Raw genomic sequence first — 26,272 nt, forward strand, 5'->3', positions numbered from 1 at the left:
CAATACAGTCCCTTTAGAAATGCTGCATAAAAATGATTTCCACGGAAAACATTGGAATTACAGAACTTCAGAAGAGTTTAGGTCCTGTCTCCATACCTAACACGCTGTGTAGCCTTGGTCATCACTAGATTTGAACTTAAGGTTCTTCATCTATTTGAAAACCAGTATATTAGGTGATTTCTTAACCTCCTTCCAACTCTAATATTCTAAGATTCTGTGAATATAGCACAATATCCTTTCTGGGGCGGTGAAAATTTCTACACTATCCCTCGCAGTGGATTTGTCAGGCTGGTAGCCTTTGCTTATCTCCAGGGAGCCCACACTTTAGAGGACAGACTCTTACAGGGCTCTCTACCCACCTAGCTGCAGCCTCAATTTACTCAATTCCTGTATGATTAAGGCAAGGAGAATCCTGTCACAAAACCTGGTGAAACAAGAGTAAGGAAGCAAGAGAATTAAATGTCAAAAACATTTAACTAAAAGGCTCCCATATGCAAAACACTGTGCCAGAGTGAATATACACTAGCAAATGTAACAGGAGATCAAATGTGGTAGGTTGTAAAGTTGTATTCTGAAATTAGACTATCTGGGGTTCAAATCCCAGCATCACCACTTAGTAATTAAATGACCTTGTTCAGACTTACCCTCTCACTCTTATCATTAAAATGGCAAAACCGACTGGGTACAGTGGCTCATGCCTGTAATCCCAGCACTTTGGAAGGCCAAGGCAGAATGATCACTTGAGACCAGGAGTTCAAGACCAGCCTGGGCTATTGCTGGTAGTGAGACCTCATCTCTACAAAAAATAAAAAAATTAGCTGGGCATGGTGGTGCATGTCTGTAATCCCACCTACTCAGGAGGCTGAAGCAGGAGGATTGCTTGAGCCCAGGAGTTAGAGGTTGCAGTGAGCAATGATTGTGCCACTGTACTCCAGCCTGGGTGAGAAGAGTGAGACCCTGTCTCAAAAAAAAAAAAAAAAATAGCCACCTCATAGGATTAAGTAACAGATGCCAGGTGCCTGAAATGGATCAAGTTTTTAATATTTGTTTATCCTCTTTTCCCTTCCACACCCTTGGGAACATAGGAGGGAGAATATTTTTTACTGGTAGAAAACTAGGAAGCTGTTTGGTAAAGGTGGAATTTGAGCTGGTATCTCAAAGGATGAATGAAACTTAGGTGAAGATGGTGGAAAAGGACATTACTGGAGAAGTGAACAGTGTGAGCAAAGGGACAAGGGTAGAGAAGTACAAGAACCAGTGGATAGTACAAAGTGGATACACTCTGAGGGAGGGTTGGAAGGGGAGTGGTCTAGGGGAAAAAGGTTTCTGGTAGAAAAAAAGAGCCAGGTCAAGACTAAGGCTGAGACTCAGCCCTGCTGGAGCAGGGCTGCCAGCACCAATCTGCAGCCTCAACAGTGTGGGTCTCCAGATCTTATCTTATTCTACCACCGAAAGTAGGAAAAGGACTGCTATGTAGAATGAGCAAAGCTTCTCTGCAACAGAAGGCACTTATCAGTCAGCTCAAAAAACAAAACTGGCTCAATGTGAGCTGGATAAGAATAGGACAGTGCAACACTCGGCTCCTTTGCATGGATGTGGGTTGCAGACCCTCTGCTAATGGACCTGGGTTTCCTCCAGGTCTGTTTCCTTGTCTCTACAGCATAGGGACTGAAGTTCTTGATTCTGTTCTTCTTAAAGGACATTTTCTGACATATTATAAAGTCCCTGCTCTAGAGAGGTAGAAAGCTATTCCTAGATATTTAGCCAGTCCAGAGCACCAAAGGGTTTTGTTCCAGGTATCTCCACTCCCTCCAGTAGGAGCTGGCTGCCTATTTTCCTCTATTTCCTGAGGTCCTCCAATTATTTCCCTCCAAACCCCAGCCTGTACTCCTACACGTTCCAAGGTGGTTTGCTTTTTTCTCACTGCTGGGGTCTGTCCTTGCTTAGGAGGCAGTATCGTCGTCACTGAGTCTGTAGCATCCCACAAGAGGACTCTAACAAGATGAGATAAAACAATACATTACTGCACTTGGGTTCTAAACACCTCCTATATTTAAATAAAGTAGCTAAACATGTTTAATAAGTCAGCAATGTGACAGTATCATGAAGGATCAAAAATTATGATGTGTAAAAGAATGGTTGAAGTAACTGAAGATATTTAATCTAGAGAAGAAAGATTTGGGAAACACATGATAGCTATTATTAAATACTTAAAAGGGCAATCACAGGGAATAATGACTAGATTTCCTAACATCCATGAGTAAAATTTATAGAGGTATACTCTTTGACTTGATATAAAGGAAGATTTTTAAAAACATGACTGTTTAGGCATGTTCAAGTAGGGTCGTATGACCAGTGACTGGGAATATTTCATAAGCAGGAGCAGGTAAGATCTGAGCCACTGTGCTACTGGTAGGGCGTCTGTGGTGTTCCGCAGTTAAAGAAGTACTATAAGCAACCTCAGTCCAATAAATTACTATCACCCCTCTTGGGCTTATGTGTTGGTTATGCTAATGAAGAAGTTTGGGAAGTTTACATCCTGAAATAGTCAGACAGGAGCTTTCCTGAAGATACCCTTTCCAATTCTCCAAACATCCACTCACAAGTGGTCTCAAAAACACCCAGTACCTTTACTTAGCTTTACCCGCTCAACAATATGCTCAATATGAGCAGTTTGACTCCCAAGCCTAGGTCTGGCCTAAGTGTTTCTTGTGAGCCACAGTCTTAGGCTGAGGAGCCTTGAGAGTTTGTGGAGGGAGAGCCCCCTTGCCCGCAGGGGTCTGTGAACACAGAAGTCTGTGGAAGGAGAGGGATCTAAGGAGTCCTGGGGAGGCAGGCCTAAAGGTCCAGGCCTGGTAGCATCACTGTCCAGGAAAGCCCCAGTTCCTATGGCTCTGTGCATGGGAGCCTTTTGTTCTTGGCAGACTTCATTCCAGGGGTCCTGTGTGGACCAAGACTAGGGATTGGGCAGAAGGCGATGGCTGGTTGGAGGGAAGCCAGGCCGTCTAGTGGGGGAGGATGGCTGGAACATAGCACTGAAGTGGGCTCGGCTTTCAAGCTGCATACGGTGGCCCAGTGGGGAGGTGAGTCCACGGACAAAATGGATTCGAACCAGCCCCGACTGCCCCCCAGATACCAGCCATCCATATGAGTCCAGGTTTGGGCTGAAACGTACCTGTGAAGAGGAAACATGAGAGATGCTCACGGGTGGTACCTTAAGGTGATTCCTAGCTATAAAAGCAAAAAGATGGGTCACAATCTGAAAGGACAGGACCACGATGGGGTGAGAGAGGTAAGAATGAGAAGCCAATAAGTTATGTCTATCATGCTGAGCAGTTACCAAAACTGTTTTCCCTACTTAGCTATTTATGTTACTTTTTCATCTCCCATTTCCATTTCATTGATTGCAGGCCCAGAATTAGGGGAAAATGAGAGTGGCGAGTGGAGAAGATGAGAGACTACCTTATGAATAGCCTCGAGCTGCAGCCTGTCCAGGCAAAGTTGAGAATGCCCCTCTCCCTCCTGCATGCGCAGCACTGGTTCTCTATGGAGCAGATCTTGGAATGTACCCTGGGGAGGGGAAGTAGAATAGTAGTAGAATGTGAGCATCTCCTTAGTTTTGCGTCTTTATGCTGGAACTCAGGATTCCTACCATACAGGGACTAAAGTTTTCTACCTTTTCTAGTGTCACACCCAGTTCTCCTGGCTTCAACTTACCAAATCTGTGTCCTGAAAGAGCAAGTAGTGATGATTGACAGTTTCAGCATAAGTTCGAGCCTTGGGAGGGTTGGGGGCCCCAGATGAAGCAGAAGAGTGGTCTTGACCTTCAGGACTGTCCTGATAGGGCATCAGATCTGCTTTATAGATGGGCTAGAAAGGAGACCATGAGTTTAGGTTCTATAGTACTAAAGACAGAATAAAAGCAAAGAGAGAAGAAACTGGTTTTGGGCAGGAAAGACCTGAAGATGGAAGAAAGTAATATGTTTAAATATATTAAATGTATACTCAGATACAATAGGGTAAGGAAGATTATACACAACTCAGTGCCAAGACTTTCAGAAACAGTATCAGGGCTGGGAGACCTAGTACTAATTTGTACTCTACCAGAAGTTGGGAGAGCATGTGGATTAGGATCCAACAGCTGCCGTTAGATGTTCATATACGTACAAATCTTCGCTCTACAGGTCGCTTGACATTTATTGGGTTCAGTGCCATATCGGGCAATATAGCAGCAATGAGCTCCCCGGATATATCTCCTGCGGCTATTGTCCCAAGCCAGTCGGATCCTGAAAGACTCTAATCAGAAGAGACAAATTTCATTCATTCATTTGTTCATGCAGTCATTTAGTTCTATAAACTGGTAACAACTGCACAGTCTAAGACACACAAACAAAAATGACTTTATCATAACCCATGTCCCTGATGATATAATTACCACACACACATCCTTTCCTTCTACCCAAAATTACTGCCTTTTCCTGACCACCACTAGTGAGTAAATGAACCATTTTCCTGTGTAATGAAGACTGCAGAAGAGAGAGGGGCTCACCCAGACAGTGCCTTTTCGGGGAGCAGTGAAGTAGGCCTTGAAACCAAGGTAACCAGCATCAATATAATGAATCCCACAGAGTCCATAACTGTTAAAGAAAGACAAATAAAACTTTCCTTTTTCTAAGATTAGATTCATTTCTTCTCCCCAATTCCTTCCAGAATTCAAACCACCTCAGTGAACTAACTCTCAACCCTCCTCTCCCCACCACAATCTGGCATGCTTTGCACCCCAACCCTTAGGGCCAGTCCCCAGAGCTCCTCCTATCTCCATCCTGCCGTACGAGGCGTAACAGTTGTCCTGAGCCACGGTGACACCATTGTAGGGGAGCAGCCAGGCCAGCTCTGTACTCAAGAAGCGCTTGATAGAGTTTATTGGTTCATAAGGTCGTCGAAGGTCCCAGAATTTGATTTTCCGGTCGCTCCCGGCAGAGACAAGGAAATGACTGTGAAAAGAAGGGAAAAGATCAAATCTGAACAAATCTGAAAGAATTAGCCTGTCCCAGTCTTCACCTTCCCACTCCACAGATCTCCTATTCTATACCTGTTAGCTTTGCACCATTGAAGGGTACGCACAGCCTGGTCATGGGCTAGGAAACACTGGAAGGGGTAGAGCTTTAAGGAGCCATCAGAGAGCCGTATCCGCTGTAGAGGTGAGTTTGTGGGAAGGTTCCAGAAAACCACCATGCCTGCAGTAAGGACAGAATGTGTAGGGATTAAAGGCAGGTTCTTTCTTCCTGGCTCTTATTTCTTTCTCAGGGCTTCTAGGACCTTTGTCTTCTCTCAGAGCCAAACCACTATGAAAGAACATGGGGACCATGATTAGCTACCCAATACTCCCTCTATGGTTTAAAGACAACCTGATACTTCAGCCCCAATTCTCATTGACAAAAAAGTAATAGCTTAGTCTAGAATCTGCAGCTGAAAGATGATAGACTGAATGCACTGCCCCCAGTAGCCTCTACTCCCTACTAAATAAAAGTAAAGGCATTTTTAAAAAGTATAAATCTTCCAGAATAAGGGTTGGCAAACTATAGCCCATGGACCAAATACAGGCTGTCACCTCTTTGGTAAATACAGTTTTATTGGAACACAGACACACCCATTCTATGTCTATGGCTACTTTCACGTTACAATGGCAGAGTTAGGTAGTTCCAACAATGGCCAAACAGCCCACATAGCCTATAATTACTATCTAGATCACTACAGAAAAAGTTTGCTAATTCTGCTCTAAGACAAACAGAATAGGCAAAAAGCCAAAAGCAATAAAATGCAGAGAAACAGAAAACAAATGGACAAATAGAAACCAACTCAGGTGACCCAAAACAGGCTGGCCCCTGATAAGGCCGGGCAGAGAAGGTATTCAAAAGTATAACTTTGATAAAAACAAAAGATAAATTAAAGAATAAAAAGTTTAAAAATAATACCTGGGAAAAATATTTGTAGCTAAAACTCCTTTTATACATAAACTCAGGGAATATAGCATCTGTGAACCTTTCTTGAAAAAAACTAATAGTGAATTATAGCTATGTAATATATTAATAAATAATTCAGCAATGGAGGGGGAAACTGAGATAAGTAGATGAGTACAGACACTCAATCATTAAATAACTTTAGGAATTAGGATAGCAGAACAGCATCAAGTATCATCTACCTTGACAATGTAAGAATAATATTACCAAAAGAAAAACAAAAGATGGAGAGAGGGATGATCTAGGGAGAAAGGTAAGAGTGCTAATTTACTTATCTTCCTAGCAGAAAATCTGAAAATCTGCTTATGATGTCTAAAAATGAAACTGTCATTTTAAAAAAATAACCTAATAACTCCAACTATAATGTTATTTATGATCTTTTTTTCTTTTTAATTCTAAAAGTATCTTTGAGGAACTAGTATCTCTTGTGGTGAAGGAAAATTTATTAGGAGCTTACCGAATGTTTCAGTTTGACTTCAGTGTTCTTTTCTTCTATAAGATTAAGGTATAATTAAATTTAATACCTTTTAATTTAGAATAGCTTATATAGTGTGATCCCATTTTTACAAAATTCTCTTTTCTCTAATCTTCTTATCTTTATATATGCATAGAGAACAGTATGAAGTGATGTTCATCTGCTCAATTTTCTTTTTTTTAATCCACCCAAGATAGTACTTCAACTCAATTTTTTTCTGAATATAAAAATTCTAATGACTTATTTCTTTCTTCTTTGTATTTTTTTACATTGCTTGAATATTTCTAACTATTATATAACGTCCAGCACCAAACCACAAAAGAAACAACAACCAAAAAACAAGGATACGTAGAAAGTTTAAACAGCAGTAGCTCCTTGCATTTTACTTTGTTTTTACCATTATAGTATCCAGCAGCCAGGTGGTGGTGAGGGCTGGTAGGCATCCAGGCCAGGCTCAGGCACTGACCACACTCAGAGGGGTCTGAAGCCTGCATAGACCCCACCTGCAAGGTCGCCACACATTGTACCTACAGGGAAAGAAGAGATGGGACTAGGGTTAGGGATACCTACTATTTGGAATGAAGGCTCTAATCAGTGTTTAATCCAGCAGGATGGAGTATTTTTCAGAACTAGAAGGAGACTCACTGTGGAATCAGCATGGTGAGGCTCTAAGAAGATGAAGCCTCAGCTAAGGTAGCAGGTTCCTCACTCACCTTATAGATGGCAGGCTTCACTGCATCTGTGAGGGAAGAAGAACAGTAACTGATGCTATGGATCCTGAGGACTGAGCTCCTCACCAGGCCTTGCTCTTAAGTCAGCACCCTGCCCCTTGGATAATGACCTTCCCTTATCCTTTGTGAGAAGCCCTCATCTTTCCACCACCAAATTTATGAACCTACCTCTCCATCTGCCCCCATCCTATTTCTTTCCATTATACCTGATAGTATAGTCCTTCCTCCTATCAGAAGGGCTAACCCCTTCACTCTGCAATCTTCTCATCCTCTCTCGCCTTTTCCCAAAACATTGCTCACTCCATAGGGTACCAATACCCCTCTTCTCTTATGCATTATCCATTTGTTCTCCCCCCGCTGGGTAATTCCTGTATTACCCTGTAAACATGCCCTATTGTCTCCTATGCAAATAAACAGACAAAAACCTTCCTTTACTCCTATCCACCCCAGCCACCATCCTCATTTATTCATTCCCTTCACAGCCAAACTTCTTGAAAGAATCATATCTACTTACTGTCTTCCCCTCCCCACCTCCAATTCCCTCCTCAACCCACTCCACCGGACCACCAACGCGGGACTTTCCAGGGCTCAAACCCGAGTGCCCTCTTCTTTAAACACTTCATACTAAAAACAAACTAATTCAACAACGGAGCTGCCTTGCCCTGCCCCATACCTCTTCTTGCTCATCTTCAGCTCTATATTCCACCCCTCCATTCACATCAAAGACACTGTGTGGTGCTGAGGGCAGGAGAGGCTGAGAATAGGATGGGGATGGGGGAGACAAGAAGAGTATGGAGGGGAGATGGGTCCCATCCGTCAGCCTCAGCCCTTAGTGGCTCTTCACACAGCCAATTAACTGGCAGCAATAAGGGGAAAGGCCTGAGAGTACAGAAGGAGAGAGCAGATGATGGAGATAAAAGGTATTATGCTGAAAGAGTGCAGTTGTAAGACTGCAAGAGAGAGAGTTCAAGAACAAATATGTGAAGACACAGGAGGCCTTCGGGAGGTGGCTGAGTGAGGCTTCTCACTAGAGAGGCTGGGCCCAGAGGAGTCTCAGGGGGGTGGAAAGGCCCTGCACTAAGCTCTGGCCACGGCTACAGCAGCCCCATCCTCCTTGCTGTGCTACTTACCCGGGGACTGCTGAGCTAGCAGGGCCTCAGGGTGGGGTAGACTGAAGAGCAGCACCTTCCCATCTGAGCAGGCAAGAGCCAAGAGACCGAGTCGGGGGAGGAGAGGAGCCTAGAGGGTGAGAGCAGATCTGTGCTGAGGCTTGCTGCCTTCAGGCACTTCTCAGAAAACCTTTGAGGTTCTAATCCCTGAAAATACAATATGAAGTTGCTGGAAAAACTTCATCTACCACACTCCAACTGTCCTTCCCCCAACTCTGAGAACTCCTAGGGCCTCTTTGTCCTGCCTGAGTCCTAGGGCCATCTCACAGTCAACTGGGAAATACCTTCCGTGGGGTGCCTGGAAGTTCCCATGCTCCACTGGGGCAGAACTTGAGGTCCCAGATACAGCCGTGGTCACAAGCAATCCCATAGACAAAGTGGGCCCTGTTGCCAGGACTGGAGAGAGAGAGCATGTGGGGACAGTGGGTAGGATGAAGGGCCCTAGGGCTGCCAGACTATGCTCCCTTTGTCTCAACCCAGTGCAAGCCCTTCCCCCTATCCTGCCCAGCCCCCATCCTGCTGTCCAACTCAACCACCCCCCATGGCAGTGTCCAGCCCCACCTCACCAGCTTTCTTGCTGCAAGGTCCCAAGGCCCCAGAGCTGCAGCAGCCCAGGGCCAGAATGAAGCTGGCTCAGTGGGTGTGTCTCATTCATGTCAGGGCTGGAGAAAAGGGCCACGTACTGCAAGGCTCCTGCCCCCTCTGGCACTGGGCACCAGTCCAGAGCCCAGAGTGGTCCCCCAGTGAAGAAGGACACATCCCAGCGCTCTGGATGTGCTGTGACAGAGCTAAATCTAGAGAAAAGTCAAAGAAAGATGGGATGAAAAAAAAAGAGTTTAAGAAAATCTCCTTAGCTTCCCTGGGTCTGGCTGGCAGTGATAAGCATTATAAATTAGAGAGGGGTGACCAGCTCTAGCCAGGACTCTTATCCTTGGGACCAACAGGACCAGCATCAAGGGAAGGACAGGACTAATCTGTCATCCCTTTCAACATTCACTTTTCCTGTTTCTGGCTCCTACAATCAGAAAAAAGGGATAAAGACAGTCTTCACCTGTTTATTCGGTAGAGTGTGCCATCTTCAGGTAGCCCTTCACGTTGTACAGAAAATAGTGGTGACTTCTCCTCCTGGGGCAGGTAGGGAGCAGCTTCACTGGGGGAAGGCAAAGGAACAGCCTGAATTTGGAAGAGGTTCACCCATCCCAGGATTCCCATTATAGATCCAGAGTCCTCTGTCACCCTTCCTGGGCTTCAGAGATACTGCTTTGACTTACAGCTCAGATAACAAGTGCCACTTCCAGGCTAAAGGAATCCACTCAGCAAACTCCCAGTAGGAATGCTTCTGTTCTCGGCTGGAGAAACAGAAAAAGCATCAATGAAGGAGGAGAGGGATTCTAGAGCAGTGCAGTCCAATAAAACTTTCTGTGAGGATGGAAATAATCTATTATCTGTGCTGTCCAATACACTAGCCACTACCTGTAAGTAGCTGGTGGGTACCTGAAACGTGGCTAGTGCAGCTGAGAAACTTTTCATTTTATTCAATTTGAATTAGAGTTTGAGAGCTCTTGCCTTTGGAGCGGTGCCTTTTAGTAATGAATGTCATCACGGTCTTCTACCCATCAGTGCTCCTCTCTTGCCCACACCCCACTTCTAGACTCTTCTTGCACTCCTCCACCACCCCTGTATCCCCAGCCCCCACAAGCCCCAAGTCTCACAGGTCCTTGGTGAGATGGAGGCACTTCCAAACAGGAGCCATGATGTGATTTGGTAAGCCATTGGGAGCCACTCCTCGGCAGTGTGGCTTCTGTTTCTGAGGATCAAATTGAAGAAAATGTAAGGGAGAAAACTCTATGGGCTGGAGAAAGTCCTAAGAGACAGCTCTTTCCCAGGTTTTACTTTCCTTGGCACTATTTTCTCTCCAATTACTGCCTTATCAGCATCTTAAAAGATTTATGTTTCAACCATTACAATGACATCTCCACCTTCACCTCCTACTCCTCCATCAAAACTGCAAAATCTGGTTAACTATTTTCTGTTCACCTTCCTCAACATCTTCATGGCATTTTTTTGTTTTGTTTTGTTTTGTTTGCTTGTTTTTTGAGACAGGGTCTTACTCTGTTGCCCAGGTTGGTCTCAAGCTCCCAGGCTCAAGCAATCCTCCCACCTCAGCCTCCTGAGTGGCTTGGGTGACAGTATACCACCATGCCTGGCTCTCCATGGCATTTAATTCAGAGGACTCCCATAAGCTTCTTGAACCTCCTGCCGTATGATCCCATAGGATCGTCTCCCTTACTCTTCCCACCTGTCTAATATTCCTTTGCAGGCTCTCCTTCCTCTGATAGGTCTGGACAGTGATGGAATTCCCCAGTGCTGTCTTCTAGCCTTTCTGTACACGCTCTCCTAGTAATCTCATCCCATGTCCCATGGCTTTGACTACTATCTGTTTTTTTATTTTAAGAGATGAGGTCTCACTATGTTGCCCAGGCTGGACTCAAACTCCCAGGTTCAAACAATCCTCCCATCTCACCCTCCCTCCTGAGCAGCTGGGACTACAGGCACGCACCACCACACCTGGCTTGACTACCATCTTCCTCTTTTTTATTTTTTTTGAGACAGGGTCTCTGTCACCCAGGCCAGAGTGCAGTGGTGTCATTACAGCTCATTGAAGTCTCAAACTCCTGGGCTCAAGTGATCCTCCTGACTCAACTTCCTGAGTAGCTGGGACTACAGGTGCACACCACCATGCCGGGCTAATTTTTCTATTGTTTATAGAGATGGGGTCTCTCTATGTTGCTCAGGCTGATCTCGAATTCCTGGCCTAAAGCGATCCTCCCACCTCAGCCTCCCAAAGTTGCTAGGATTACAGGCTTGAGCCACTGTACCCAGCCCTTGACTACCATCTTTATGCCTGATTATCAAGTTTACACCTCAGTAAATGTAAACTTGACTCAGTCTCAATTTTTCTACAAGTTCCAGACACATATAGTGTCCATAATGGAGCCCGAAGCAAAAGGAAAACGTCAGTAATTAGTTTTCTTAAAAAGCAGTAAAGTTCTTGTCTTTATTTAAAATTTTGATATTTTGTTTACCATAGATTTGTTATATTAATTTTAATTTTTTTAAATGTTGCATCTAACTACCATTTATGTTGATTACTGAGGGTTTTGGTCCTCTATTAAATGTTGCACTCAAAGCAAGTAAGGCACTGGTCCCACATACATAACTGGTGACCAGACATCTCCAGCAGGATGGCCCAAGGCCCATAGGCACCTCCAACTCAACATGCAGAAAGTAACGCATCATCTCCCCTGCCCACCTTCACCCCCTCTCACATCCTCCACGCTTTTCATGTTCCTAAGCTCAGTGCATGATGCCACCATCTAAGCTGGAAACTCCTATTTAACTGCTTCATTTCCTTTAATTCCCAAGTCCTGTTAATTCTCCTACATATCTCTTAAATCTGCCCCCTCCCCCACTTCTCTTCCATCATTGCTTGATCAGAACCTCACTATCTCTCACCTGGATAACTGAAGCTGTCTTCTAATTGACAACTGCAGTTTCACTTACTTTCCTAACCTATCATGTTATTTTTCTATTTAAAAACCTTTTTTGTACAGAGTTTCTGTTTGGGATGAGGAAAAAGTTCTGGAAATGAATAATGATGATGGGTTGTACAGCATTGTGGATACACTTAATGACAGTGCATTTTTAAATGGTTAAAATGGTAAATTATATGTCATATATATTTTACAATTAAAAAACAAACAAAAACAACCTTTGTTGGCTCCTACCAATCTTTGTCCTTTCATCTTCTCTTTTTTTTAAATTTTAATTTAATTTTTTCTTTTAGAGACAGAATCTTGCTCTGTGGCCTAGGCTGGAGTGCAGTGGCACGATCATAGCTCACTGCAGCCTGGAACTTCTGGGCTCAAGTGATCCTCCCACCTCAGCCTCCCGAGTAGCTGGGACCACAGGTACATACCACCACAGCTGGCTAATTTTTTATTTTTTGTAGAAACGGGGTCTCCCTATGTTGCCCAGACCGGTCTCAAACTCCTAGCCTCAAGCAATCATCCTGCCTCAGCCTCCCCGAGTGCTGGGGTTACAGGCATGAGCCACCGTTCCCAGCCTTCTTCTCTAGTTTAATCTCCCCTTTGTACAGAAGACAGAGGAAAAATAATAATAATAATCCTCTCCCCTATGACCTTACCCCACGTCCTATACTCCGTCCATAATCAATTTCTGGGAAAACCATCCTCTTTGGCAAAATTCTATTCGCCCTTCAAGACCCAACTCAGCTATCATTCCTCTGTGAAGCCTAAGCAGTTAATCACCCTTCTACATGCCCTAAAGCACTGGGTTTGCTCCTAGTGTAATACTTATTACACTGTGAACTCTGTAAGGCAGAATGCTGTCTTATTCATGTTTGTGTTTCCTAACAGAGAATATTCAATAAATGAACAAATAATCTCGTTTACTATACCCCTCCTCCTCAATCTTCCTAGTATCTCAACTGTTTCTGAAATTGTCCCTTTCTTCTTTTACCTGTTTTGCCTATCATAGTTACCAGGCCAGAGCTATCCTTCTGGGCACCTTGCTGACCCTCTAAAAATCCTACTGTTTTCCCATTCACTTTGTCATCCATTTAGGTTACCCCTGAAGTGGATCCTCGTGGGATGCTTCGGGGCACTGCAGGCTCAGGGTCAGATGAGCTCTCACTTGGAGCCTCACTTTCTTCTCCATCTTCAGCCTCAACCTGAAGAACAAAGTCTTCATCCCGTGCAGTATCATCCTCCTCTGCTCCACCCTGACAGGTCGTCGTCTGCTGCCGGCTCTTCTTCGGTTTGGTGGGGCTGCTCACCTTGGGGCTCTCAGGATGGGATACAGGAGCAGGCAGGGCTGTTGAGAGCTCTTCAGCCAGTTCCTGAAGATACAGAAGTGCCCTGTGGGAAAGGGCAGAGTCATAACCTTATTCACAAACATTTCACTGAGAGCCCACTTTTCTAGATTTGGTTGATTTTTATCTCAATGGATCCTCCCAGTAATCCCATGATTAACCAATTAACCCTATTAATTTTCCCTTCCCCTTTGATAGATGAAGAAACAGAAATCCAGGAAAGTTAAGTGACTTGGCCAAGATGATTCAGATAACAAATGTGCAATCTGAATCCAGGTTTCCAACCCCAAGTCCCATGTACTTTTCACTCTACCACAGTCAAAAAACATAGAGTGCAAGGGGAAAGAATGGAAGGGCACATATATCTATATTGATATATACCAGGCAGTAAAACAGCAGTGAAGACCTGGGGAAAGTTTGTGAAAAATGTGATAGGGTACAAGGCACAGAAAGAAACACTTAGATAAACAAAGTTGGCAATAGATTCCATAAAAGTTGCTGTGGTAAAAGCTAAAGGATTGCTCAAGTTCCCAAAATCCAGACACCACCCCTGCTTACCTGATACCTCATCATAATCTTCTCATGTCTCCAATATCTGCCCCACCCCAATCCCTTCACCCAGCCCCCCTCCACCGAGCTGTGCCCCATAATCCTTACACTTGGGCAGCCCTTCGGCGGGGTCGTTCCCCAGGAGGGGTCTCAAAGTCCTCAGGGGGCCTCTTTGGAGGTGGAGACTCTGGCTGATCTAGGTCTTTTGACAACTTCAGCAGTAGCAGCTCTGCCTTGGACTTTCGACCTCGTTTCTTAGGCATGGGGGTAGATAGAGGGTTGGATTGATCTAAGAGACCAGGAACCAGAGGGGCTGATGGAGGATTAGGTTGTTGGGGCCTTTTGGGGCCTTTTCGTGTCCTACCACCTCTCTTCCGGCCAGGCTTTGAGGCCCTAGGCTTTGAGACCTTTGACATCTCTGAAGAAAGATCTGTAGAGAAGAATATGGGTCTGTGAGATGGGACCAGAGCTGAAACCTCTTTGGAATAGATTATACTCTACCCAGGTTTATAAAATCCTCTGAGCTCAACCTGCTCTCTTTCAACTTAAGCTATGCATGGGGAGATAAAAAGATAAAAGGACAAGGTACATACCTTGCTGTTCCAGTCTGGAGAGGCTTTCCTGATCTGGAGGGAGCCTCATCTTATCAGGAGAATCCTCAAATGCAGGCAAAGGGGTAGGTAATGACATCTCTATGGAAGCCTCCGCACTGGTCATTTCTGAAGAGGCCTTGACATCAAGCTGGTTTAGCACCTCTTGTCCGGGAGAGTCTACCACAGTCATGTTCCCCACGGGGCCGGCCTCCCCCAAGGCAACATAGCCGACCCCGTAGGTATCCATCAGCACCCCCCAAAATGGCTGCCCCTGCATACAGAGACATACAAATGAGTAGAAGAATGAGTAGAAGTACAGAATGAGATTTTTCTGTTTCCCCATCTTTCTTCCCCTCACTCTCACAACCAGAAACCCAAGTTCCCTGATCATTCATTCATTCAGCAACAATCACTAAGCACCTGCTATGTGTCAGGCTCTGTACTAGAAACTGGTGACATGACAATAAGCAAGACAGACAAGGTCCCTGCCTTCAAGGAACTTACCTTCTGGTGGCACAAACAATAAACAAGTAAACAAATAATAATAAAGCTACCATCTATTAAATACTTACTATGTGCCAAGCACTACACTAAGTGCTTTAGATCATTATTTAATTTAAAGCTCATATGTTTCTTTGTAAGGATTTAGCAGTGAATGCACAATTATTTAAGTCCTCTCCCTGAAGACCAGTGAAATAAAACACTGCACAGACACACGCACTCAAAAAAAGAAAGAAAGAAAAATATCATCTATTATGAATCTAGGGAAGGGCCACAACTTCCTAAAATAAACTATAAAGAATAGCTGCCAGCCAGGCACAATGGCTCATGCCTGTAATCCTAGTATTTTGGGAGGCCGAGGCAGGCGGATCGTCTGCGCTCAGGAGTTCAAAACCAGCCTGAACAAGAGCAAGACCCCATCTCTAATAAAAAATAGAAAGAAATTAGCTGGACAACTAAAAATACATAGAAAAAATTAGCCGGACATGGTGGCACATGCCTGTAGTCCCAGCTACTTGGGCTGAGGCAGAAGGATTGCTTGAGCCCAGGAGTTTGAGGTTGCTGTGAGCTAGGCTGATGCCACGGCACTCTAGTTAGGGTGACAGAGCAGGACCCTGCCTCAAAAAAAAAAAAAAAAAAAGAATAGCTGCCAGATAAAATTTAAACCAAACCAGAGGAGAAGCTAGTCAAGGAACGAGTTTACTTAAGAAGTAAAAGAGTTCTCTGGTGCCTCGCCATCAGTGTTTCACCTGGACGGGGGCAGTAGGTAGGCTATGAGATAATTAGGGAACATCCTATTTCATTAAGAGACCTTCCCACATTGAAGAATGGGCTAAATTGTCATGAATCTTCATTTTCATCAAATCCAGAAGATCAGCTGTGCAACTATGGACCAAAGTAAACTGAGATAAAATACTGATCACCAAACCAAAAACCTAAGCAACATAGAACTCTGCAAGGGCCCAGTTTGGGGTGAGAATAACCTGCTTGTCCGTGACAAAGGGGAAGAAATGGTTCAAATCCCAGGAGGAAACACCCCATAGGTCTATATATGCCTTAAAGTTAAAGAATTCATCTGCCTCAGTGGAAAGTGTGTTAATACAAATCCCATAAAAAATACACAAGTAGGCCAGGCTAAGTGGCTCATGCCCGTAATACAACACTCTGGGAGGACAAAGCAGAAGGATCACTTCTAGACCAGCCTGTGCAATAGCAAGACCTCCGTCTCTATAAAAAATAGAAGAATTAGTCAGGCGTGGTGGCACATGCCTGTAGTCTTAGCTACTCATGAGGCTGAGGCAGGAGGATCGCTTGACCCAGGAGTTTGAGGTTGCAATGAGCTATGATGATGCCACTGCACTCTAGCCCGGGCAATGTAGAGAGACCCTATCTCAAAAATATGTATGTTATTATATATACACAAATAAAAGTTTCCAACTGTCTCCCTTGAAGAAGCTACAGTCTAAACAGATTATAAACTGTATTATATAAATTATTACAATAGACAACCCTCTAACTCAGGTGTTGAGGATACAATATAACATTACACGCTAAAAATACATTATAACAGTATGAAGGTAAATAGAGATCAGTGAAAATCTACCTGTACTATTCTGTAAGATCCAATATAGGACCTATACATGGATACCACAGAAAGAATAAAAAGGACACAGAGATGAAAATATCCTTTTCAAAATCTGATCCAGAAAACAGAAGCAAATTTTCAACAAAAAAATTCTATACTTTCCAAAAAACCAGAGACTATGAAATCTAAGTGCTATGGTTTGAATGTTTGTCCCCTCCAGAACTCATGTTGAAATTTATTTGCCATTGTAACAGTATTAAGGGGCCAGAGAAGATCAGGTCATGAGGACTCCACCTTCCTGGGTGGGATTGGTGCCCTTATTAAAGGGTGAGTTTGTCCCCATCTTGCTCTCTTGCCCTTCTGCCATGGGATGATGCAGCTAGAAGGCCCTTAAGAGATGTTGGCCCCTTGATCTTCAGACTTTCCAGCCTCCAAAACTGTGAGAAATAAATTTCTGTTCCTTACAAATTACCCAGTCTCAGGTATTCTGTTATAGCAGCACAAAATAAACTAAGACACTAAGAAACAAGAGATCAAAGAAGAGTTAAAACAATGGCAAGGTGAAAACTGAGCTGACAGTCATAGTGAAAAAGCTGAGCAAAATAGGCCGGGTGCAGTGGCTCAGGTCAGTAATCTCAGCACTTTAGGAGGCCGAGGCCAAGGCCGAGGCCAAGGCCAAGGCCAAGGCCAAGGCCGAGGAGGATCACTTGAGTTCAGGAATTCAAGACTAGCCTGGGTGACAGAGACCCTGTCTCTAAAAACAAAACAGTAATAACTAAAAAACCCACTTTCCTGAAATTAAGGAAGACCTTAGGCTTACTGTATAAAATGAAAACAAAATCAATAAGCAATCAATACCAAGAAATATCTGAATGAAGATAATAAATTTCAAAAGATAATAACACCTATGAGCATCTCAGCAGAAGAAACACGGCTCTTACAAAGAAAAAAAAAATCAGGCTAGCCTCAGAATTCTCAGAACACTTGATGCCAAAAGATAAGGGAATACTTAGAGAGGGTCAGAGAATTCTCTGTTTAACTGAGATGTCATTCATGTAAAAACAACAGGATGACATTCTGAATATGCAAAGTTTCTAGGAATTATAACATCTGTGCACCCTTACTGAATGCAAAAAATCTAGTGGAAGACCTAATTTACGCAAATGAAAGGTAAATCAATATAAAGAATTTTCTGGCCAGGCGCGTGGCTCACACCTGTAATCCTAGCACTCTGGGAGGCCGAGGCGGGTGGATCGCTCAAGGTCAGGAGTTCGAGACCAGCCTGAGCAAGAGTGAGACCCTGTCTCTACTAAAAATAGAAATAAAAATTATCTGGACAACTAAAAATATACATAGAAAAAATTAGCCGGGCACAGTGGTGCATGCTTGTAGTCCCAGCTACCCCGGAGGCTGAGGCGGTAGGATCGCTTAAGCCCAGGAGTTTGAGGTTGCTGTGAGCTAGACTGATGCCACGGCACTCACTCTAGCCTGGGCAACAAAGCGAGACTCTGTCTCAAAAAAAAAAAAAAAAAAAAAAAAAAAGAATTTTCTAATGGAGAACTTGTGGTATGAAAAGATTGGCAGTAAGCATTTAACCCAATGAAATATCAAATTGAGTTTCATTACCTATGGTAACTATGTGGTAACTAGAGTCTATAGAACAGACTCTAATTTAAAAATTTTAAAGGCTCCACAATGTAAAAAATTCCAATATTTTTATTGTAGTAGACTAAGACATAAAGGAGTATCTTAATTTTGCTTCTAAGGTTGATAAATTGGAAAATATAGGTTTATTAATGCCATTTAGATATTAAGTAGAACTAAAAACAGTATACTAATTCCAAAATACCTAGTAGGCCACAGGAACCAGAATGAAAATTTCTTTTAAAGATCACACAACAAAAGACTGAAAATAAATAAAACATGGGGGGGGGGGATAAAGAAGAAAAAAACAAAGATAACAGAACCAAGATTTTTAAAAATGTATCATAACAGTAAACATATATCAGATAAACTCATCCATTAAAAGAAAAAATAAACATTCAGTTTTATTTAAAAAGCCAAATAACAACTATATGCTTTTTAAGAGATATCTATAACAAAGGAATTCAGGAAGCTAAAAGTAAAAAGATGAATTAAAATATACAGGGCAAGTCTGGGCATGGTGGCTCATGCCTGTAATCCTAGCACTCTGGGAGGCCAAGGCATGAGGATTGGGAGTTTGAGACCAGCCTGAGCAAGAGCAAGACCCCGTCTCTACTAAAAAATAGAAAGAAATGATTTGGACAGCTAAAAATATATATAGAAAAAATTAGCTGGGCATGGTGGCGCATGCCTGTAGTCCCAGCTATTCGGGAGGCTGACGCAGAAGGCTTGCTTGAGTCTGGGAGTTTGAGGTTGCTGTGAGCTGGGCTGACGCCACAGCACTCTAGCCCTGGCAACAGAGCGAGACTCTGTCTCAAAAAAAAAAAAAGAAGTGCTTGTCAGATTGGGAAGTTGGTCTTACAGCTGCTAGTTCAAGAACCATATGCCATAATGGGAAGCCACCTGCTGAATCAACAGGCCCCTGCCACAGCTGATGGCTCCAATAACAAATTGCCTCTGCAATAATCAGAAAGTGACCTAACTAAACGGAGAAGTAGCTTCTCTGGTTCCTGATCCAGAACCTTATCACTGCCACAGTCTGCACCGGCAAAATGGATGCCTCCTGGCCTGCCTCTCTCCTCTCTTAATCTCAGGTTTCAATTCACTTGATATGCAAAACCTAAATCATCTTTAGAATCCTGGATGCAAAAAATTCCAGAAAATGAAATTTCTCATTTTCCAGGTTCTCAAGTAGAGGTTGCTCACTTACATCCCACTTCTGTCTCCTTTCAATTCTTCTCCAATGCCACTTCTAGACCAATTAGAAGAAAATAAGAGAGACCACATTTATATTTAGTCCCCCCTGCCCCTTGTAAAAACCTTGCTCCTTCGAAGCTCAGAAAATTCAGCTAAACCACTGCTATTCACTCTGCTGTCACTCCCTAGACCTTGTCATCACCCCAAACCTCTTAATCTCCAAAATCACTAAAACATTCCACTATCTGATCTTCCATCATTATAGCTAGACTGTTCAACTACTATCACTATTACCTATTCTTCAACTGTATCAAGCCATTATCCCTTGATCTCTCCAATTTCTCCCTATGTCAGCCACATCCTGTCTAGCCTAGATTCCTTCATTTCAATCAGATTCTTGGTGATATTCTGAACTTCCTTTCTTTTTATCTTTTTGTTCTGTAGGTCTAGCAAAGCTCAAGCTCTGGATGAGTCCAACCATCCATCTTCTCCACGTGTGCACCTAAGTTGCAGCACACTGACAATCAAACTTTCTCTCTAATCAGCCCCCAAATGGTCTCTCCTCCAATCTTTGACCCCCTGGGTTCTCTGCAGATGACTTCATTTTTGATTTCTGAAATAAAAATCAAAGCCATTAGATTTATTTCAAGTAAGCTAACACTCCCTGCCTCTCAACCCCTTATCCACTTTCTAAGACCAAATCTTCTACTTGCATTCTAGCCCCATTCCCCCACCTCATAAGGGAACTTGAATTCCCTTCCACTATCCTTTTCCTTCCCATTGGCTCCTTCCAAATAGCATTTAAATATGTTTATAAGTCTCATCTTCACATACAACTATCCTTCAGCTCATATTCCTCCTCCAACTAATCTCCTCCTCCTCCTCCCTCTCATAGTCAAACTTCTGAAAGAGTTGTCTGTCCTTGACATTTTAACTTCTCTGTTTCATCCTAACTAGTATATTGTCCACCAACTCATCAACTTCTGAAAGAGTTGTCTGCCCTTGACATTTTAACTTCTCTGCTTTGTCCTAACTAGTATATTGTCCACCAACTCATCACTGAAGCTAAAATCATCAATAATCACTGTGTCATTAATCCAAAGGACACTTCTCAGCCTTGTTTACCGTGACCTCTCAGCAGTACCAACACCACTTACTACGTTCTTGAAACAAATTTTTCTTGAAAAGCAATACAATAGCAGTAACCTTCCAGAGTTTTACAAATGTTCCTCAATCTTTTACAGTTGCCTCACTCACACCTATCTGGCAGCTTTTTTTGTTTGCAAGGTCACCTCTTTTGTCTTTCCAAAGCATTCAATCTAGTTTGCTTTCGTTTCTTTTTTAAAATTATTTTTACGAAACTTTTACTTGATACAAAATACTTATAAATATGTGTAGAAATACAAAGAATAGCAACAAAACACCGATGTATCTATGTTTCAATTTAGTTTTAATATAAACAACTCTTTCATACTAATATTTATTTAAAATTTAAATATAGGCTGGGCGCGGTAGCTCACGCCTGTAATCCTAGCACTCTGGGAGGCTGAGGTGGGTGGATTGCTCGAGGTCAGGAGTTCGAGACCAGCCTGAGCAAGAGTGAGACCCTGTCTCTACTAAAAATAGAAAGAAATTATCTGGCCAACTAAAATATATATATAGAAAAAATTAGCCGGGCATGGTGGCACATGCCTGTAGTCCCAGCTACTGAGGAGGCTGAGGCAGTAGGATTGCTTAAGCCCAGGAGTTCAAGGTTGCTGTGAGCTAGGCTGACGCCACGGCACTTAGGCTAGCCCAGGCAACACAGCGAGACTCTGTCTCAAAAAAAAAAAAAAAATTTAAATATATACTAAACATTTATATAAAGACAAATCAATTGACATAAAGTGTGGGACTCAATACAATAACTCTTGGCAAGAATTCAACTCCACTACCGGGAGCAGAGTGACCAGGCATATAGGAGAAAAACCTACAAGCTTCAAGCTATGAGGAAATGGGGAATGTCAGTTAATATAGGGAGCTAGTTAAATGGAAATCAGTTAAGAGAACTTCTATGTGTCTTAAAGACTTTCTTTATCAGTACACATACATGTATCTCATTCCTCTTAACTGCTGTATGGAGTTCCATAGAATTAGTTTGTTTAGACATTCCCCACTTAATGAACAACTGAGTTACAATACTATTGCAAACAGTACTGCAATAAATATTCTAGTACAAATCTCTTCATAAGAAATTATTTTTTCTAGAATCATCTGGAATTACTGTAATGGATTGAAAAGTATGCACATTTCAAAATTTAATAGATACTGTCAAATAGCTCACCAAAATTAAAATCTATTTACGCTCCTACCAACTGTATATCAGTAGCCATTTTATCATACCCTTGCCAATCTTTTTGCTTATCCAACGGATGAAAGAATTCTTTCCTACTGTATTTATTTGCATTGTCCTAATAATAATTGAGGTTAGCAACTTCTTTCTACATGTTAGATATCTATGTCTTTTGTGAATTGCCTGTACATATAACTTGCCTGTATTTCTACAGGGTTGTCTTTTCCTTATTTTTTATTTATTTATTTATTTATTTTTTTGAGACAGAGTCTCACTTTGTTGCCCGGGCTAGAGCGAGTGCCGTGGCGTCAGCCTAGCTCACAGCAACCTCAAACTCCTGGGCTTAAGCGATCCTACTGCCTCAGCCTCCCGAGTAGCTGGGACTACAGGAATGCGCCACCATGCCCAGCTAATTTTTTCTATATATATTTTTAGTTGTCCAGATAATTTCTTTCTATTTTTAGTAGAGACAGGGTCTTGCTCAGGCTGGTCTCGAACTCCTGACCTCGAGCAATCCACCCAACTCGGCCTCCCAGAGGGCTAGGATTACAGGCGAGAGCCACCGCGCCCAGCCTCTTTTCCTTATTGATCTGTGAGAGTTGTGTTACTTATGCAGCAAATAGTTCTTCTGTTTTAACTTTATGTTTCTTGCTTAACTGAAGTTTTCATGAGTTAAATTTCTCAATCTTCTCCTTTACTACACCTTTTAGTTTTTTCATCTTAAGAAGGCATCTCCTATCCCACCAATATAAATATAATCTCTCTTATTTTCTTCTAATAATTTTTCTAGTTTTGGATGTTACATGTGGCTCTCTAGTTCATCTGGAATTTTCATATGTAGGAGATATGGGTATTTACCTGTTTAGTATTTATCTTCCCTGAAAGTTTCGTAAGACAGGGATCTTGCCTGTCTGATTCACTATTTGATCCAGACCTGGTACATGGTAAGTGCAACAATTAACCTTTAACCTTTGTTGAATAACTGACTCCTCAAGATACAAAAATCCCTTTAAGGATTCACTTCTCATGGAAGGCAGCAGGATGTGGTGGTAAATTTCCATTTATGATTTTATAATACAAATTTTGGACACAGTAAAGGACGGGACGTTTAGTAAATTCATACTAGAGTTTATAAAATCTTACATTTGCACCCCAACCTGTAAGGTTCCCTTGCTGCACCAGGTTGCCAGCTTGACCTCCCCAGCCAAGGAAAAATAACGAGACAACACTGCACCTCAAGTATGGAATTACTTTAAACACACTGCTTGGTTTAATACATTGTTTCCTTAAGTGTTCCTATGATACAACTGGTGGTATACAACATGATTTTAAGGATACAAAAATGAACATTTTTAACTAATTGTGCTTTTATTTCAACTTGCATAAAAAACTATAGTTCATGAAACCATAAAATATGGTTTTATCCATATTACTTAGATCTACACTAATGCATTTAAACTTTAAAAATAAATCAATTTAGGCGGCTCAGGCCTGTAATCCTAGCACTCTGAGTGGCAGAAGAGGGAGGACCGCTTGAAGTCAGGAATTCGAGGTCAGGAGTTGGAGACCAGCCTGAGCAAGAGCCAAACCCCGTCTCTACTAAAAATAGAAAAAATTAGCCGGGTGTGGTGGCACGCGCCTGTAATCCCAGCTATTTGTGAGGCTGAGGCAGGAGGATTGCTTGAGCCCAGGAGTTTGAGATTGCTATGAGCTACGCTGACACCACGGCACTCTAGCCAGGGCAACAGAGCAAGACTCTGTCTTAAAAAAAAAAAAAAAAAGTTAATTTAAAGAAAACTACTGAGAAAATAATAGTACAGCTGATAAGACATGATGGCAAAAATAGTGACAATGGTACAGCATTGACTTAATTTGCGTAACGATAAGCTTCTGGGGCCAAGAGGTTTGGCTATATCCTACATCCCTCCAACAAAGTGAGTTACCTCCCGTGGAGTTGAAGTCGCCGCCTCTGCCTTCCCGAACAGACAGCCAACTTGTTGCGGGGACAAAAGGACTAGATAGGGAAACATAACTGGCCCTTGGCTGCGCCAATGGGGTTGCAGCGCGCGGGGCACAACCCCAGAGTTAGGCTAGTCTCCCCGAGGATAGAGGTTAAGGCAGAGCAGAAATTGAAGATTGACCCACTACCACTCCATGGGCCACCGCCTTCTCTTCCTCAGTCCTGAACGTGGGGGCAGCTCTCGCCACTAGCCTGTACGGGAGGGGGGGCCTTAATTTTTCTAAGAATGAGGACTATTGTAGGTTTGCCGTGTCTGAGGGATGCCATGTAAGCAGCGCCGAGGCTGGGACACAGGCTGCCGCGTTACGGACGCCGCGTGAGGGAAAGAGGACAAGACTCGTGGCTTGCACAGACGGGGACTACACGGTGGCCACAGTGGGGAAGGTGGGGAGCGTGACGCTGTTCCGTAGGAGCGCAGAGGCTGAAGGCGCGCTGCTGTGGCAGGAAGAAGACCGGAGCCGGGAGTTGGTTCCCAATATCCTAGCGCTACAGCAAAAGAAGGAGGAGTAATCGTGGGACCCCCCGCACACCCCGCTGCGGTACACTCACCCTCGCCAAAGTCCTTCCGGAAGTCCAAGTTCGAAGATGGCGCCGCCTGTCTGGTCGCGGTTTTATGACGAAACGTTGTAGCTGCTCCTCTTTGACGCCCCCACCCCCAGTGCACAAGGTAAACACGTGAGCTTGGTCGGGATTTCGTACCGGGCTAATGTTCTATTCGACTCTGTATTCCATAATGCAGCGCGGCGAGAGTCCCCTAGCCCTCCGGAGCTGGCGGAGCGCTGGGACGTCTCCGGCCGCTGCAGGGCCTCATGGGAGCGGTGGTGTCTGGGAGAGATTGACGCCTGCGCGGCCCGAGGGTTCCCACACGCCCTCGACCGACCGGAGCTCAGGGATGAGGGGGCCCGGGCCCGGCGCAGAATCTTGTCTTTCCTGCTAGACTTGCCGGGCCTGTGGCGGGCGGGGCCAGGCTGGACCCGAGAGTCTGCGCCTGCAGCCGCGGCCCCAGTCCGAGCCCAAGACAGACACTGGGAGACAAAGAAATCCTCGCTGCCGGCCTTCAGAGAATGACTTCGGCTGTTGCCACCAGCGAAGTCAGGGATAGACCCGCTTGGCCTGGGGCGGGGACGCTGTACCCTGAGAGTGAGCCAGGGCCTTGATCCCCGACCTTAGTTAGAGGCTTTGCCTCGTTCCGTCACTGGGAGGTGAGATGCCGTAGAGAAGGAATGAATGCAACAAGTTTCTGTCCTTTCCTGAGGCATTTAAAGCCATATAAATTTTGCAGGTCTCCCCATACCCAGGGAGTGTGGGATTTATAAATATGGACAGTAAGGGGTGGAGTAAGCCACCTTTCTCTTCTCAAGTAATCTTACCCATCAAATTCCCTTGGTTTCACAAAACATTTAAGTATAGGAGAAGCTAGGAAGACCTAATAAGAAGGAGAAAGGGAACAACCTATTCCACTGTCATCCCATCCCCCTTAGTAGCCATAAGACAAGCTAAGGATGTGCTGTCTTTTAGCCACTGGAGGGATGGAGGTGGGATGGGAGTGGAATTGGGTATACACCCTCCCTCTTTTAGGTCTTAGCTGGCTCTTAATGCTTGTATGATGGCAAGCTCTCTGTTTCAAACATTTACTTATATAATGAAGAAATCTGTCTCTTCATTCCTCGTTAGGCTATCTTTGGCTTAAACTATTGCAAAATCTTTTTAAAATAACTTTTTAACTTTATACCCTACACAGTGTTAAAAATCTTTTTTAGATGAATAATTGTATTTCTTTTTGAAATAAGACACTCACATGGCTCGAAAGTCAGAAGCTACAAAGACCCAATGCAGAAACTCATGCCTGTAATCCTAGCACTTTGGGAGGCTGAGGCAGGATGATCTATTCAGGTCAGGAGTTGGAGATCAGCCTGAGCATCACATGGAGACCCCGTCACTACAAAGAGTAGAAAAATTAACAGGGCATGGTGGCACAGGTCTGTAGTCCCAGCTACTTGGAAGGCTGAGGCAGGAGTGCTTAAGCCCAGGAGTTTGAGGTTGCAGTGAGCTCTTATGATGGCACTGCACTCTACCCTGGGCAACAGAGTGAGACCAGCTCAGAAGAGAAGGATCCAAACGATACAAAGGATATAAAGTGAAGACTCCCATCTCTGTCTCTAGCCACTCAGCCACCCAAGCAAGCAGTTTCTTGGTTTCAGTTTAAGACATTTTATGTACTAATACTCATGCAAATACAATTGTCCCTTGGTACCCATGGGGATTGGTAAACTTGTGCATACCAAAATCCTCAGATGCTCAAGGCCCTTCTATAAAATGGCATAGTATTTGCATAAAACCTATGCACATCCTTGAAATCATCTCTAGACTACTTTTAACACCTGATACAATGTAAATGCTATGTAAATATTTGTTATACTGTATCATTTAGGGAATAATGACAAGGAAAAAAAGTCGGCATGTATTAAGTACAGATGAATTTTTTTTCTGAGTATTTTCAGTTTGTGGTTGGTTAAATCCATTGATGCAGGCCGGGCGCAGTGGCTCACGCCTGTAATCCTA

General features: G+C 43.6%; 1 protein-coding gene across 2 annotated transcripts; it reads right to left on the reverse strand.

The window, feature by feature from the left end:
• Positions 1-1,016: 1,016 nt before the first annotated feature.
• On the reverse strand, positions 1,017-24,536 carry GTF3C2 (general transcription factor IIIC subunit 2). Of its 2 annotated transcripts, none has more exons than XM_045549271.1 (19): positions 24,260-24,536; positions 14,432-14,702; positions 13,947-14,268; positions 13,047-13,335; positions 10,108-10,202; positions 9,667-9,744; positions 9,447-9,545; positions 8,962-9,189; positions 8,680-8,791; positions 8,357-8,465; positions 7,209-7,234; positions 6,893-7,022; positions 5,093-5,237; positions 4,833-4,994; positions 4,550-4,637; positions 4,168-4,296; positions 3,718-3,870; positions 3,463-3,570; positions 1,017-1,994 (listed from the first exon to the last, which is right to left on the reverse strand). In XM_045549271.1, exons 2-19 carry the CDS (start codon positions 14,676-14,678, stop codon positions 1,944-1,946), a joined length of 2,571 nt encoding a protein of 856 aa, XP_045405227.1. In that variant the 5' UTR covers positions 14,679-14,702; positions 24,260-24,536; the 3' UTR covers positions 1,017-1,943. The 2 variants fall into 2 exon arrangements, with proteins under 2 accessions (XP_045405227.1, XP_045405226.1); XM_045549270.1 differs by lacking the exon at positions 1,017-1,994 and adding an exon at positions 2,140-3,175 and having other exon boundaries at positions 24,260-24,531.
• Between the last annotated feature and the right edge of the window lie 1,736 nt (positions 24,537-26,272).

The sequence above is a fragment of the Lemur catta genome, chromosome 4 (genome assembly GCF_020740605.2).
Source record: "Lemur catta isolate mLemCat1 chromosome 4, mLemCat1.pri, whole genome shotgun sequence".
In the NCBI taxonomy this organism is placed as follows: Eukaryota; Metazoa; Chordata; class Mammalia; order Primates; family Lemuridae; genus Lemur; species Lemur catta.

Bases quoted from the DNA above. Each gene is read 5' to 3' on its own strand.
- GTF3C2 (XM_045549270.1), bottom strand. From the start codon at position 14,678: ATGGATACCTACGGGGTCGGCTATGTTGCCTTGGGGGAGGCCGGCCCC. The intron at 9,745-10,107 runs GTGAGACTTGGG...CTGTTTCTCCAG, and splicing joins CTCCATCTCACCAAGGACCT to CCGAGAACAGAAGCATTCCT. The intron at 3,571-3,717 runs GTAAGTTGAAGC...TCCCCTCCCCAG, and splicing joins TCTTTCAGGACACAGATTTG to GGTACATTCCAAGATCTGCT.